This window comes from Beta vulgaris, chromosome 3 (assembly GCF_026745355.1).
Source record: "Beta vulgaris subsp. vulgaris cultivar EL10 chromosome 3, EL10.2, whole genome shotgun sequence".
In the NCBI taxonomy this organism is placed as follows: domain Eukaryota; kingdom Viridiplantae; phylum Streptophyta; class Magnoliopsida; order Caryophyllales; family Amaranthaceae; genus Beta; species Beta vulgaris.
Genome location: NC_079204.1, coordinates 11,215,910 through 11,231,969, shown reverse-complemented (window position 1 = coordinate 11,231,969; position 16,060 = coordinate 11,215,910). Strand labels below are relative to the sequence as shown.

The window sequence follows — 16,060 nt, the reverse complement described above, 5'->3', positions numbered from 1 at the left end:
ATGGAGGTGTCACGTGGCGTGTATACATTATCACGCACGCCTTTTAATATATTTGTATAGATAGATACTAATGGATGATTATTCATAACTGCAATAAAGTTGTAGTTATTATCGACCATCCACCGCTTGGTAGTCATTAATTAATGGTGATAATTGAAATGAATTTAGGAACTACCCTTAAAATTTCTATGTAGAGACAATTTCAACTCCTAAGTTTGTGTTCTTTTCTCTATGGGAAGCTATCTCACCCTAACCTTGTGTTTTTTTCTCGAAGGGGAGGAATTTTCATTAACACTCATTACCACCAGTAAGGTGGAAGGAATAAAAAAAATAAGAAGAAAAATAGTCATTTTAAGATAAATTAGCATGTAAAATTCTTATATAGACATGGTCCACACTAATTAGTGTAGACCTAATGCTAACTCATGTGATTTATGAAAAAAAGAGTTACTATATAAAAAAATAGATATAAAAAATAAGTAGATATTGTTGATACTAAAAATTTATTAGTGTTGTACAATTAAAATGAATTAATTATTATTGAGACAAAATAAATATGATTAGCCCAATCTAATTAATTTTAGCCCACTTAAATGACATATCCAACTTAAATTAAACAAATATAATGTGGATTATAAAATATTTGGGTTAGCCCATATTACTAGTCCGAATAAGATGGTCAAATGGCAAAGGTAAAAAGACTTCCAAGTCATAAACGGGACCAAACCCATAAACTACCAAGTCCATGAAGGGATCTCCATTCCTTATAAATAGACCTCACAATCTCTCAGTTGAGGGGGGCGGAAAAATCATTATTCTCAAGAGCTCATAAATTTCTCTTGGAAATCTCTCTGCAAATAGTCAATAAGCACATCAAATTTGTGCCGCCTGTTCAGGTACACTCAAACATATCCGACTAAGATTCAAGCTTTTGTCAGCCCTCATTCGAATATATACCCAAACAAAACACAAACTCAGGTTGACGTTGACAAAACGTCATCCCACACTCAAACTCAGGTTGACGTTGACAAAACGTCATCCCACACTCAAACTCAGGTTGACGTTGACAACACGTTAATCTACATTCAACTCCACGTCGACACGAACATGTGTCACTCTCAAGCTACTGAACAGAATCAGAGGACTTAGTTTTTTTTTCATTATAAATTGTTTACAGAGATTGTACTCAATACATTTATTAAAATGTAATTTCTTTGCTACTTTGTTTCCCGTCTTACTTCCTCCGCTCCATAATAAGTGAAACACTCATCTAAAAAAACCTCTCACGTAAAAGAGAGAAATGTTTCACTTATTATGGAACGGAGGAAGTATATTATTTTGACTCGAAATTTGTGTATACAGATATAAATTCTAAAGTTTCACTATATATGTGAAAAAAGGTTACTATGTCACAAACTGAAAATTTCATCACGATAAACTAATGTAAGCAAGAGTGACTATATTTAAAAAAACGGTAACTATGATAAAAAGTAATTATATAATGTAACTTAAGCTTTTTAAAAGGTTACTATATGGAAAAAAAAGGTCATTATATTAAATAAGTGGCTTTGGTCCACAATAATATTAGTATGGACCAGATCCACGCAAAACTAACTCAATTAGCATTAACATGGGAATGAACAATGATTTCTTCACAAATTTACATATAGGTTCATTACCACCATCTATAACCAAATATCAAACTAATCGTATTAGTATTGACATCTTAACCCTATTTTTTTAGACTAATGTTGTCCATATTGATTGAATTGAATCTTTAAAACAAAAGAAAATGAGAAAAGGCTAGTTTCAATTTTTAAAAATTAAAATAAATTGTTGCTGAACGTTTGTTGCTTACTCATCTTCTTCCTTTTGCAGTATAATTCCTTTATTTCTTTACATTCTTTGTGATCACCATCAACACAAAGATTTTTGGAATATAAGCCAATTATATTTACAAATTTAAAATACAAATTTTGATTATAGTTTAATTATAAAATCATAAAGAATGATGTGGATCTAAAATTAAAAATAAATAATTCAAATTACATAAACATTATGGTGGCTACAATTTATCCAAAGTATCCATAATTTACAACACTTATATACAAATAGTAGTACTCGTCACAGCGATATTCTGTGTAAATTTTGAGACAATTTTTTTATGAACTTTCTTAAAACATATTGTCAAAAGAGACTTCATTATTTATTATTAAGCAGTTATTTTTTGTCCACTTGTTTCACAAGTTACCTCTTTTTAACTCAAACAATAAGGTAGACCTGGGCATGGGCCGGGCTTGTTCACGGGCTCGGCCCACGGGCTTGGAGAAATGGCGGGGCGTGTCAGGCCGGGCTTGAAATTTCCAGATTTTGTCCACGGCCCGACCTAGGCCCACGAGCCCGCGGGCTGGCCCATGTTTTATGTTGTTTTTTGGATTCTTGACAGTTTTAGGCTAAAAAAGAGAGGAAAGGAGCGTTCGGACCGCGGACCGGCCCACGCGGGCTCGTGCTCGTGCAGGCCTGAAATAATTGTCTTTAACCGTGACAGGCCCACGAAGCGAACAAGGGGCCAAACCGGGCCCAACTCGGGTCGGGGCGGGGAGGCCCGCGTGCTGGCCCGACCCATGTATACCTCTACAATAAGGTAAGATCTTTTTTTTAACAAAAAAAACTATAGAATTTCTAAATTATCTTTTTTCGCAAAATATCCATAAAATTCATACAACTATATAAAGGGAGTTTTGATTGTCCAATTTGCTTTCAAGTTACCCCTTTAACTCAAACAGTAAGGTCATACGGTTTTCGTAATATATTTACTTTTAAAATTACCCTAAAACTATGTAGAGTATCATTACAATTTACAACATGCAACTACTTCATCCATTCCACAAAAGATGCTACGCTTGAGCTTTCATGACCTCCAATATACTACTTTGATCATTGATATCTTACGTATTAGTAAAAAATATATTTTAAAATTATAGTACTGTTCACATAAAACAATTATATAATTAGCAAATGGTATATTAATATATTATGCAACGACTGTGGCAGTGCAATACAAAGTCTCAAATTATATAAGAAAAAAAGAACCCATTTTATTATTTAGAAAGCACAAGAAAGAAGTAATTAATACATCAAAATAGAAAAGAATTGCAAGTTTGCAACATGCAGACTAGATGATGAATATAGAAAAAACAGATTGATGAACACAAGCAAGTGACTATTGTGACAAGATCGATCCAAAAGCTAGCAGCACTCATTAATTGTTTCACTTGGAAGATGTAAAGAATAAAGCTGGGACCAAGAAAAGCTTGTCTTTAGGGTTATCAGTATGCTTAACACTGGTAAGACCAAATCCCTTGATTCCCTTGTTGATGTTGGTTGGGACCTTGCAGGTCTTCAATGGAGAAGACTTGAGTGTAACTTTGCAATGGATCAGCTTCTCGCCGGATTCGAGAGTGGCTGCAACTCCGATGGTGTACTCACCTTTCGCATTAGTTGGGTTGCTAACCACTGTAATAATTTGTCTTGGTTTATCACCTTGTGGTTGCCCGGTGCAGTTAAGAGTTACAGTTGCACCTACGTACATCAACAAAGTAAAACAAGCGTAAGAAAAGTTCTACTTCTATATGTATGATCAATATAATATACTTCTATGTAGTGTTTTGTAAAGGGATTGAAGGAACAATGAATTTAATTAAAATGCCTTATGTTTGGCAATTTGCTGTTGGTTAGCTCATTCGCAGTACTTAATCTTATTTATAATCGACATATGGTTTTTAGGTATTATATTTTGTACGTAAAACCTGTAACTTAATTGATACTTCTATTACTTGTGAACACTCAGAGGCGGCTTAGGCCATGTGCAGGGTGAACAACTGCACAGGGCCCTCGAAAAATAAGGGCCCAAATATGTTAGTTGTCCGTCCAAAGAAAAAAAAAAAAAAGCTAAATCTAATTATAAATATAAAGAGATTAATTTCTATTTGGCGTTTTTCTTCTTCTCCTATCCTCCAAAAAGACCAATTTATAACTCTTCCGGCTCTTATATTCACCAAAAAATGTAATCTTTATAATTTTATTTTAGCATAGGGTCCCTAATTTTATGAGACGGTCCTGTGAACACTGACAATCAAAGTCTACTATGGTTTCATATGGGTAGATTTATTGGAGTATGATATTTATGTTCCTAAATCCTACTGGACATCAATTAGCAGATATCTTGACCAAAGCTTTGGAACGACGCCAGTTTGGTTTTCCACTACGTAAGTTAGGCATGTGTGATCTTCATGCTCCAACTTGAAGGGAAGTATCGGAGTATATTATATTTATTAGAAGTCTTGATTGTATTATATTCCTATTTGTTAAGTTGTTAGGATATCTAGATTAGTAAGGTTTCTGATATTAAGTTGTATATATATATATATTCCTCTATAGTTTAACGAGAAGATGGATGAGTTTTCGCACATTCCAAACCTTAACAAGATTACTCGCAAAATGAGAAGATTATTTGAGCTCCTAGGTTAGGAAGAATGCTTTACATATATACAATGTTTGGAAAATGGTGGAAACTAATTAAAGTGCAAGTATATATATGTATACCTTCAATGGTCTTGTTGCCTTGCTTGCAAAGAACTGTGCCATGGACGATGATCTTACCAAGATCTTTCTTCTTGGTTTCAGATGAAGCAATTGCAATCATAGACAATACAACCAAGGAGAAGATGATCAAGTTACGAGCCATGGCTTTTTTATATCTTCTTTGTTTTTTAGATTTTTTTAAGTAAGTTAAGATGAATGAATGAATGGGTGAGTTTGCCAAGAACTTGCACCTGTTTTTATAGGCATACTCTTTGTTGATTGCTTTAGGATTTTGTTTTCATAACGGAAAAAAAAAAAGCAGATTTAGAGATGTCATTGGTTGCACGTTGAATAAATTATGCCCAGAAATTTTCTGTATATGGAAGTGATTTGTGATCATATACTAGGACGTGCATTGCATAACTAGCATTACTTTGCCAAAATGGTTGATTTCTTCAAGTAGTGATCCCTGTCACATTCCTTATGTGAAGGTTAGCTGCCTAGGTGTACAAAGTGGCCGGCCTGCCCACCTGCTGCCCGCCACGAATGCAGTTTATCCCAATAACTTATTGGCAAGTAAGGATGACAATGGATCTTGACTCGATCTAGCTAGATTTATAGATTCGGGCCTACTATATAAGACATGAATTAATCTTTAAAAATTTTATTTTTAAATCCAACAAATTCACATCTAACGTGGATCTAAATTAGCATATTATCAAAACATGCCTTGATTGCTACCAAAAATCAGGACCTAGGTCTAGATCCATTCCATTGTTATTTGCAAGTGTAGCTCTTATTATGGATGACTTGCTTTTCTTTTATAAAAGATTGTAAAGTTCAATAATGAATTAGTGTGAGATAGTATTGCTCATTACTTTTCTTTTTTTTCACCTCAGTGTTCAATCTTTGAAAGTTCGAAAGCACAATATATTATTGTAAATATGCACATCTAATTGATTTACTTGTCATAGTGTCATTATGAAGGTCTTGGTCACTCGTCATATACTCATATTGAATAACCTAGTTTTTGGATTATTAAACAACGCATCAAGTTGTTGCATTATAAGAGTTAACAATTTGTCACTTGTACTTGCTTTGTTTACTTGTACTTGTTATACTTACTTTTCATGCTATAGCTAATCATTCTGGCCCGGTCCAACCCGTTTTTTGGGTGAGTTTTAGGTATAATTTTTTGGCCCGCGGTCGGCCCGAATTTTTTTCCGCTTTGGCGGACTTTGGGCTAGCCGAAAATGACTTTTCAGTCCTTTTTTTCCCGGCCCCATTTTGACCCAAAAAGCCCACTCATTTTGGCCCAAAATAGCGGGCTTTAGGCACAAAATTTTGGTCCCGCCCAACCCATTATCACCTCTATTTCACGCTAATAAATAATTAATTGCAAACATACTTTACCTAGCATTGAGTTTTCTATTTCTTTGTCACATAATCCCCTTGTTTTATATTTCTCTATCTCTCTCCTCTCCTTAAAAATCGTGTTTCGCCTCATATTACAACTAAAACAGATGAAAAAATGAGTATATTTTTGTTTGAAAAAAAGCTAAAACTACATAACATAGCTTAGAATTACATATAAGTTTGCAAATATACAAAGACTCGTAAGTTATGATCATCAAATTCGTTTTCCTTGGCGTGAAACTTGAAAGTGGTGAAGTAAAGTTAGAACCTCTTTAGTGAAGGAGACTAGCAGACTAACAATTTACAATTGGCAGGTAAGCTTTCAATACAACGCATTGAAAGTATAAACGAGTCATTTGATATCCCAATCCACTATAAATGTTTAGAACTTTTCTTCTCAGATTTTGATGAAAGCATATCATCAAGGTTTACAACACACTATCGAAGTTTTACAAACTCAGTCCCCAAAACGTCAAAATATTGAAATTACAACGAAAGAGAGGAAGTAGAAAACAGCAAAAAGAACTGTCGAAGCATGTTGAATCAAAGGTGCAAAAGGAGGTAGGCTGACTTGTTCTGCCTATACAGTTTCAGAGTAAAACATTCCATATTTCATTAAGGATCATATAATCTAAAATAAAATCAGCTGTTCCAATCTGAATTACATTAAAACTTTACACTTGCTCTCCCATAACATACCACACTTGAATAACAGAAACAAAATTTGAGTCCAAACACTCGGGTGTAGATTATATAGCCTCAAAACGTCTACAAAAATGGCACTTTCCGTAAAGGTGAGGTCAATTAAGCAACATCGGCCAATTCGACGTCAAACACTAGCCATGCATTGGGAGGAATCTGAGGTGGAGCACCACTGGCACCATATCTGCACAGTGCAAGAGGTTATTATCAGATGCTGAAAAACGAATTTTTAATTATGGGCCATAAGATGAGATTTCTGAAAGTTTATTTAACTAAAATATCACGAAACAAACGTGCACACACACGCACACGCACGTGCTCACTCACACACACACACACACACACACACCCAACACCCAAGCGCACACAGAGTTCATATGAGAATAAATAACACTATGGGAACAGTGAAATTATAATCCAAATTCAAGATGTTACATCATTGTCCTGAAACTATCCTTTTTGAAGATTAGCCCCGCAAGGAGGGAAAAAAGGTTACAATTTAGCCAAAATGGATTACATATTGGTTAAAAAGAATCACAGCATTGTGTACACATGTTCTCATAGAAAGATTGCTCTCACAAGTAACAAAAATCAAAAAGATGTAGATGCATGTCAAGTTACTTAAATAAATTATCAGTACAATACTTCATATGTTTCTTTGTTAGTGCAACACTTAAACTATGAGGACCTCAAATACATAACTTTCATCATTAGTATACATAAATCACACTGTTGCAATCTTAAAGAAAATACCTAAAAAGAAAGAAATCGAGAAGTGCACAAAGATATAGTACATACCCCATTGCAGGTGGAATTGTAAGCCTTCTTTTGTCCCCGACACGCATGCCTAATCATCAAATTTCACACATCAGAATGACAAATATAGAATATATAAGCAGGTATAAGACATCAAATGAAGAATTCTGATGTTCAACTTTCAATTTCTACCTTCGAGGCCAATATCCCAACCCTTAATGACTGATCCAATACCTGTCACATGAAGCAAAAGAATAAGCTGACTATCTCGATATAATAACAAATTTTTTTGTTCGTCATTTTGTTTTACCTAGACGGAACTTAAAAGGTTTTCTGCCAACATTAGAGTCAAATTGCTTGCCGTTCTTCTGCAACTTCCCCGTATAGTGAACACTAACCTGCAAATTGAAGACTAGTGAGAAGCTTCGAAAACTAGAAGGTGGCCCACCATTCTTGAACAGCAAAATATGCAGGAAGTAAAAAAAGTCCTGAACAATCACTGTTCTCATATGGAAGATTGATACTCCAACTATGTCCTCCTAATCACTTAAAATCCTTACACATCACCAAACTAACCCCATCGTGGGAACACGGAAAAGATAACTGACCAAAGTGTCAGTGACTACCCAACAGCAACATTTTCAACTAGCCAATGTGTATCCCACTAACCATGCCATCATCGCTATTTGGGAAATAGGAACATATGCACAGCCTTTATATCAATCACTTGCCAAGTCAATGTCACTTATAACACGAAATTCCATAATGTTCCTTAGGATTCTTCTGATGGGTCCAGATTAAAAATTAGATGTTCTTTTCTTGGACTTCTCTAATTAGCTTAAATTTCAGATTTCAGAGAATAACGAACATGGTGAAGTACTTGTCTGAATTGGCTAAATCGCAAGTGGTATACTTTTAGGCTACTTCAAACAACCTGTGCATGATTCAGTCATAGTCTCAATCTAAGCAGCAGATCTACTATTACTGACCCCCAGACTGATGCCATATTGCTTCGTCCAACATCTACTTCAAATTGGCAAAGCCCCTGACTCAAAGTAAGCTTACAAAATGAAACGGATATTCTTAACCCCCATATGTCTGTCTTCTTTTATGGAAACAGAAAAAAGATCTTCATAACAAAAAAAAAAACATTTACAAATGAACCATGCTGCTTCAGATTATTTTTCAGCATGGGAACTTCATAATTCCTTCAGAAGATCTACCTAAGAAAGAAGAGCTCAAGATATGAACCACATGTTGCTTTCAATATTTTTCAGCGAGAGAGTTACATGCTCCCTCCATTCAAGAGTAGCTATAACAGAGCAAAATCTTGTCAGCAGACATCTTCCCCCCTACATCCCAACTAAAAAAAACAAAGTAGCCCTCGCTAAATGCAAACTCTACATAATGACTAGAGCTGTGAGTACCGACACGTGAATCCACTTATATATTTCAAAGCTTCTTGTAGGAGAATAACAAATCCAAAGCAACAAATTAAAAAGAAAACCATTTTTTCTTTGGACTAAGCTGAGCCAGGAATATGCAGTTACCTTGCTTCCTCGAGAAGCTCTTTTGCCATCAGGTTTTCCCATTGATATGTCCTCTATGACAAGTCCATTAGGAAAGTTCCTAACTCTGGCAACCTTAGCTGTAGATTTCTTGGCTTCTTTATCAGTTTTATGTATCTGCTTATCTTCTGGTGCATCTTGCTTCAAATTTGCACCCTCTTCATCATCCTCTGTCTTCCCCTTCTTTTTCTTCTTTTGTTTCTTCTTTTTCTTGTTTTCAGATGCATCTCCATCAGCAGCTTCAGTAGCATCACTGGAAGATCCCACATATTACACTTATTGATCAAAAAGCAAGTTTGATAAATAACAAAGAACACCAAACGACATCCACAATTGCAGTCACCATACCTTCCAGTGACGAAGAGAGAATAACAAAAGCTAGAGAAAGAAAAGCTATTTATAAAGCAATATAGAAGTACTTCCTCCGTGTTCTTTAGTTGTATCATATTGACTTTTGACACTATTTACATATCATTTGACATTGTTAGATTCTTCTCATTACAGAATTTCATCCACTTTTTATGAATTCTACTTATACATAACTGGATATTAATGCTCAAAATTCATTGTTGGCAAATGTGCCAAGGTCTTTGGATACAACTAAAAAAACACAGGTAGTTTATTTTAGCAGCTCAATCTGTTTTGAACATAAATGAAATCAAGCCTGGAAATCTTATTGGGTACAACAACAAAAAAGGAGGTAGTTTATTTTAGCAGCTCAATCTGTTTGAACAAAAATGAGATCAAGCCTGGAAATCATATTTATAAAGACAAACTAAAGAATTTGATTCCCCAAAACCAGTTTTTAACGCAATGACTTCAACAAGGAAGCGACTCAAAATTCAATTCCCCGAGGTTAAAAACATGAATGCTCAATTCAGAATTCACGTTTTGACATGACATAATAAATTATTGTTCACAGTGCAACAGCAATCTATAATTGCATAGTTGTACCTTTTCTGTTCATGATTGATGGCATCAACCTTCCGTTTTAAACTTTTTGAAGATTCATCTTCATGTTTTGCTTCGTCCTTCTTGATTTTCTTTTTCTTCCCTTCATCAGCTATGGTTGTTGTGTTTGCTTTAGAATTCTCAGAATTAGCTTCACTTTTACGTGATGAAGAAACTGGAAATCCATCTTCATCTTCATCTTCACTTTCCAGCACTGAGGCAACAATATCGCCCTTCACAACGATCTGCTGTTCAGCTCTTTTTTCATTGTCAGAATCACCCAACTGTTTTTTCTTCTTTCCCTTCTTGGTTCCACCGTTTTCAGTTGCAGCCTTCTCATCATCCACTATCTCCTCGATAACAACTAAGGTGATGAAAAGAATACATCAGCTGCATTGAAATTCTCCTACTCAACCAGAACAAAGCTTAACAAATACACCTCCGATGGAGAAAAAGGGGAGGAAGCACTGCCAATGCATAAATGAGACTTGAAAAGTGCCAAGTGATTCAAAAAAATAGTACATTGCTATAATGAGAAAATATCTCAAACAAAGAGGGAGGAAAAACAATTGTTAATATTTCGGCACAGAGAGCAAACACATGTGAGCCCTACAGCGAAATAGTCGCATAACACAATAGAATAGTTTGTGAATGATATGGCCAAAGATGGATCATATTTACCATTATGAGTCTCGTATTATGTCCATCTTCCCTTACATTTGATGGTTTGATACATCATCAAGTCAAAGTTGGTTGCTTAATATTAGTGGTTAATATTAGTGGTGAAAGTGGATCGCACAGATAGGATAGAAGATCCTGATTCCTGACTGTATGTCCTAAACCCCCAAAGTTCAGAATAACACCCCAGAAATATATACCTGGCCAAACTCCTAGTTTGTGTTAGCACTGTTTTACCACCTTCCAGGTGCAATATCCATCCCAGAACCATTGACCTTACCCAATTGGTAAAACAAAATGAAATTTTTCAAGATGTATATAGTTATGCAAATTATGTGATGGATGATTACATGTATATTGATGTTGTGCAAAAGGCCTAATCTAAAAATTACTTCCTCCATTTTCTTTTAAGATGCAATATTTTCTTTTTGAGGAGTGGATTAAAATAATCAAATGTTACATCTAAAAAAACAGAGGTAGTATTATATATTGGTTATCTTAGTTTGGCCAAGACTACAATTCATAGTGAGGAAGGGAGTTATGAATGGATGATTGCTATGGACTTATGTCTGAACAGCTGCACTATCCCAGCGAAACCTGTCACTCCTTATATAAATGTAAACTTTTAATCAAAACTGTCTTTGCTAGCTTCATCGTTGAACAAAAAGCAGATAAAAGAGAAAGCACTATAATTCTCTTCTGTAAGGGATAGGGTAAGAATAAAAAAGGTTGAAACTCTTCGGTATACAAGAAACAGGAATGCAGGATGGAGGAATATCAAATCAATGTGTCCGAGTAAGGCTATGTTCAGTTCACCTTATTTTTGCTTATTTCAGATCTAATCAGATCAGATCAGATCAGAAAAAAATAAGTTCAGATCAGATCAGTTCAGATCATGCTTATATTTAAAAATCATTATATCTTTCATTACATATTAGTAAAAATTATAATAATTGAATATTAATAAAGTACTCATTGAGACGAATCAAACAAGACCCCACATGACTGTATTTTTTCTTATATATTGAGAAAAATCTAAAAGATAAGATCTTGTAATCAGAAAAAATAAGTTCAGATCAGATCAGAAAAAATAAGTTCAGATCAGATCAGATAAGTTCAGATCAGAAAATTTCAGGTGAACTAAACATAGCCTAAGCATCAATAGATGACAGACCATTAGGCCAAAGAATATACCTCCACTCTTTCGGACAGGTGAAGGTGGGAAAATGGGAACATCATCATCATCAACAAAATCATCCCCTAAACCATCTTCAGAATCATATTCACTGCTCCCGGAGTCAGTCTCAGAGATATCTTCCCCACATGAGTCACTGAAGGGCCCTCAGTCAAGGAATTATTAAACTTATCATGGGGGGAAAAAAGCAGAAAACCAGAAACACCGGATAAATTTCTGCTAGAAAGCCAATTTTAACAGCTAGTACAAAATTGAATTTAACAATCGTATTGAGGATACGAATCACACTCATGTTCAACATCGCCCTGAACAAAGCCAGATAGGTGAATGCTAGTTGGCCCGACAACAGAGAACTTCACATCGTCATCTTCATCAAATTCAAGATTCAACGAACAAGACTCTGTCTTGTCAGGCAGCAAAGTGCAGAGATAGACTGGACTCTTATCTCCTACATTGACCTGAAGAATGCTCTTCTTCGTTGCTGAACCAGTTCCCAAGGTGGCCTGATTTAAGGCACAATAAACTTCCATCAAAACTCAAAATTATAGCACATACAAAAAGTTGAAGCAAATCAAGTTCGATTCAGACCAACTCCACATCTAGTATTACAGTCAGCATAGTTCCAAATACCTTAAAATGTTAGTATGCCACCCATGTAATTATACAAAGCATTTCCATGACATAAAAGCAATGAAAATTTCTAGTTTGCCGTCACACAACAGTGTTCACAATCATTCTTCCACATACATTTAGGCTATCATATTACAGCATTAAACATCATAGTTGATGAGGTCACAAGTATTTATACTATTGAGATTCACATATAAGACAGCTTTAGAATTATATTTGCATAACTATGTGATGTATATAGTTATGCAAATTATGTGATGAATGTATAGTCACCTCAATTCTAGGTTGCAAAGAGAATGGGTACAGGTTCAGGTTTGGGTACGGGGACGGAAACGACGAGATTCCAATATTTTAAGAACGGTACGAGTACATGACCTAAAAGAAGTACACGTGCTATATCGTTCAATTGTTTCAAAACCTATAATTCCTTCATAACATAATAACATAAGGTGTAAAAGGTAACACATTTAAGCATAATCTAACAGACATATCTTAAAACACTAAAACTACAAAAATTAGCACCAACATCAATGAAAATTACTTTCCCATCTCTCTTTTCTTTTTTTTTCTTTCCCTTATAATTTATGCCGCATATATAATAGACCCACATGCAAAATTAATTCAACTCACTTGTAATATACAAACCCCAAATGACAAATTTTTATACAGAAAAAAATGGAGCAAAGATTAAGGAGCCAACCTGAGTTAAAATTAGCTTTCCACTCAAATCTTCAGCATTAAAAGTAAATGGTTTGCCTGGTTTCACTTCAATCCCTGAAATTCAGTGAACCCAGAAAAAATTAATAACCTTTATAAATCACAAATTAAAATGGTAACTAAAATCATGAAAATTCCATTCGAAATTGAAGGAAAGATATAAAACAAAATACTAACCCCAGAAAGTCATTTTCGCTTGAATTCCCAAAGGAAGTCGAAAATGGGGGAGAAGAATGGTTTTGGAAGCGCAATGCTAAAACCCTAGTTGAACCTCTCTTTTAACGTTTTTTTTTAAATTTTGGCAATAGTGATATTAACAACTTAACGTTCTAGAATAATCTGGGTTCTAATGTGCAGCCTTCTGAGTTAGCCCACTGAAGGGTTTGGATGTTTTTGGCCTAATTTTTTTTTTCATCTTGTGGCCCAATCTAATATCAGTTGGCATTCAAATCGAGTTGTGGGTTGACTTAGGGATGCTAATGTAGTTCGGATTTGATTTAAGTCCGACTTTGTTTTTAACGAGGAGGAATTAGATTTGAAATGAAAAGTGAAAACTCGTCTATGAATTTTTAGGAGGTTGAATTTATGTAAAATCTACAGGTCTGACCAAAATCTAAATAATTTTTTTACCTCATGTACAAATCGATTTAACTTACTCTAAAATGGAAATATTGTGTTTGTAGCATTATAATTCTATTAAATATAGTATAAAAAAGTCTAATTTATTGCATTTGACATAAGTCCTACTTGATTGGAGGAAATAAAATATTATTCAAGTTCCATAACTAAATTTGAATCTAAATAGAGGTAGATTGGTGTAGAGTTTGGAATACCTAAGCTTATTCAATCTATTCATTCCCGGATTATCAAGTTTGGCAGTTTGCATCGACTCTAAACTCGATGGAATATGAGGTACCATTCACTTTCAAGTTAAGTATTTTCTTCGTCTTCAAAAAGAAACATAATTCAAGTCTTTAAGTTTGAGTAGACTTGAATTTGGGTTAACTTTTAAAAACTGAATTGGTTTTAACTCCCTGATAAAACTATTCCGTAAACCTACAAATTCTTGATTGAGACAGGTGTACAATCAGTGAAACGAGGCTAACTTTTTACTTAAACTAGTCACTTATGTAAAAGGCAACCCTTAAAAGGTACAAAATTGCCCATTATATGCTGGTTAATTTTTCCCTAAATGGATCACTTTCACTTATACAGAAGTGATATATTTCAAGTTAAAAGTTTCCTTCATTTACAGTGACCCTCTTAACTTATAAAGTTATCCCTCCTAGTTATAGGTGATCAACATGGGCCCGACACACACTTAATATGGCAGGGTTTGGGCACAAATTTCGGTTCATGGTTCGGTCTTGATCCTTTTTTAGCAAAAAGAATCAGGGTAACTTAAATATGAAAATTAGGCTAAATTTTGGTAGGTTCAAAATGGCCGAAAAGCCCGCTATTAGTGGCGGAATTTCGAACTGAGGCTTTCTCGGGCCACATTTTTTTTGGCCAAAGCCCGCTTGTGCCTGACCCATGATCACCTCTACTCCTAACTTAAAAAGTGACCAATTTTGATTAAAAGTAAAGTGGACATACAATAAATTTATTGCTCACCCGATAATCACACAATAGTAAATAGTAATTGTCCGTAAACCATACAGAGTATCCTAAGAGCATCTCACATGGTTGTAAATAGGGACTTGCATGCAATTTTAAAAGTCACTAACTACTAGCTTTACCATTAGAGACAAATTTAGCAATTAGCTTGTCACGCTAATTTGCTTAGGAGAAAATCTGTTAAAAGTAAACCAAAGATTGTTAAGAAAGTGAGTCTCACTGATGGCAAGTAGGACTCTTTTAAATGGAATGTTGTAGTTAATCGTTGACGTACAAATTAGCTAGAAATGAAAATTGGATCATGCTAGAACTCTCTCGAAAACCTCCTCCCACCGCCTAAAATCCCCAAACCAACTCCCAATCATAAGAGCTCGTTGGTGGCCAATTTTTTTGCGCTACTCCTCTCTAGTCGTCGACGAGCTCCGAAATAGGATCTCTAGTCTAGGTTTGCTTCTTGCTGTCTAGTAGTGGTGGTCTATTTCCCTACCTGTGTTATTGGTCTCACTTCACCGGCCATAGCCTATAAGTCATGGTGGTCCCACTAGTAGAATAAATGCTTATTGTTGCGGTCATTAAGTGGTCTATTGCAGCGGTTTTGGCCGTGCAACAATTAAGGGTGTAACAATAGGTAAATAATATATTGTTGCGGTTTCTGGGTAAAACAGCAGCAATATATGTATTTTATATCAGAATATTACAACATATTGCTGCTGTTCCTAGGGAAAACTGTAGCAATATATTGTATTTAGTAATAAAAAATAGGCATATTGTTGCGATTTCTTGGGAAAACCGCAGCAATATGAACTACAGCTCAAAAAAAAATCAATATTCAAGTACGAGATAAGAGTGCCAAAAAAACACTTAACTAAAAGTCAAACAAGATCAAATCAGCCTTCACCCAAAAAAAACAAACCTAGATATTATCCTCATTACACTCATATATTATATAGAACCATAATATATAACAAAATTTGATTAACAGGTCTATCTATAATACTAACCTAAAAAAATTGACTAACAGATCTACGACATCTATAACATTAACCTAAAAAAATCAAATGTGCCTTATATATATAAAAAAATTGACTAATAGATCTACAGAAAAAAAAATCGAAATGTTGATTGCTGAAACGAAAAAAAAAACAGGAAAAAAAATGCTAACCTAAATAAACGAAAATTTACAAAGAGATCTAAAAAAACGAAAAAAAAACAGAAAAAAACAAAAATTGCTGAAACAAAAATTGTC

The 16,060-nt window shown here is 34.7% G+C and overlaps 2 protein-coding genes across 2 annotated transcripts; both read right to left on the bottom strand.

Moving 5' to 3' along the window:
• Positions 1–3,073: 3,073 nt before the first annotated feature.
• On the bottom strand, positions 3,074–4,830 carry LOC104888653 (protein SEED AND ROOT HAIR PROTECTIVE PROTEIN). Its single transcript, XM_010673677.4, has 2 exons — positions 4,606–4,830; positions 3,074–3,582 (listed from the first exon to the last, which is right to left on the bottom strand). The coding sequence occupies exons 1-2, from the start codon at positions 4,745–4,747 to the stop codon at positions 3,272–3,274; spliced, it is 453 nt and encodes a 150-aa protein (XP_010671979.2). The 5' UTR covers positions 4,748–4,830; the 3' UTR covers positions 3,074–3,271.
• A 1,505-nt stretch (positions 4,831–6,335) lies between these two features.
• On the bottom strand, positions 6,336–13,522 carry LOC104888652 (peptidyl-prolyl cis-trans isomerase FKBP53). The gene is made up of 10 exons (XM_010673676.4): positions 13,375–13,522; positions 13,181–13,254; positions 12,130–12,353; positions 11,850–11,986; positions 9,981–10,341; positions 9,009–9,279; positions 7,769–7,856; positions 7,651–7,692; positions 7,501–7,549; positions 6,336–6,886 (listed from the first exon to the last, which is right to left on the bottom strand). Exons 1-10 carry the CDS (start codon positions 13,385–13,387, stop codon positions 6,805–6,807), a joined length of 1,341 nt encoding a protein of 446 aa, XP_010671978.2. The 5' UTR covers positions 13,388–13,522; the 3' UTR covers positions 6,336–6,804.
• Positions 13,523–16,060: the final 2,538 nt, after the last annotated feature.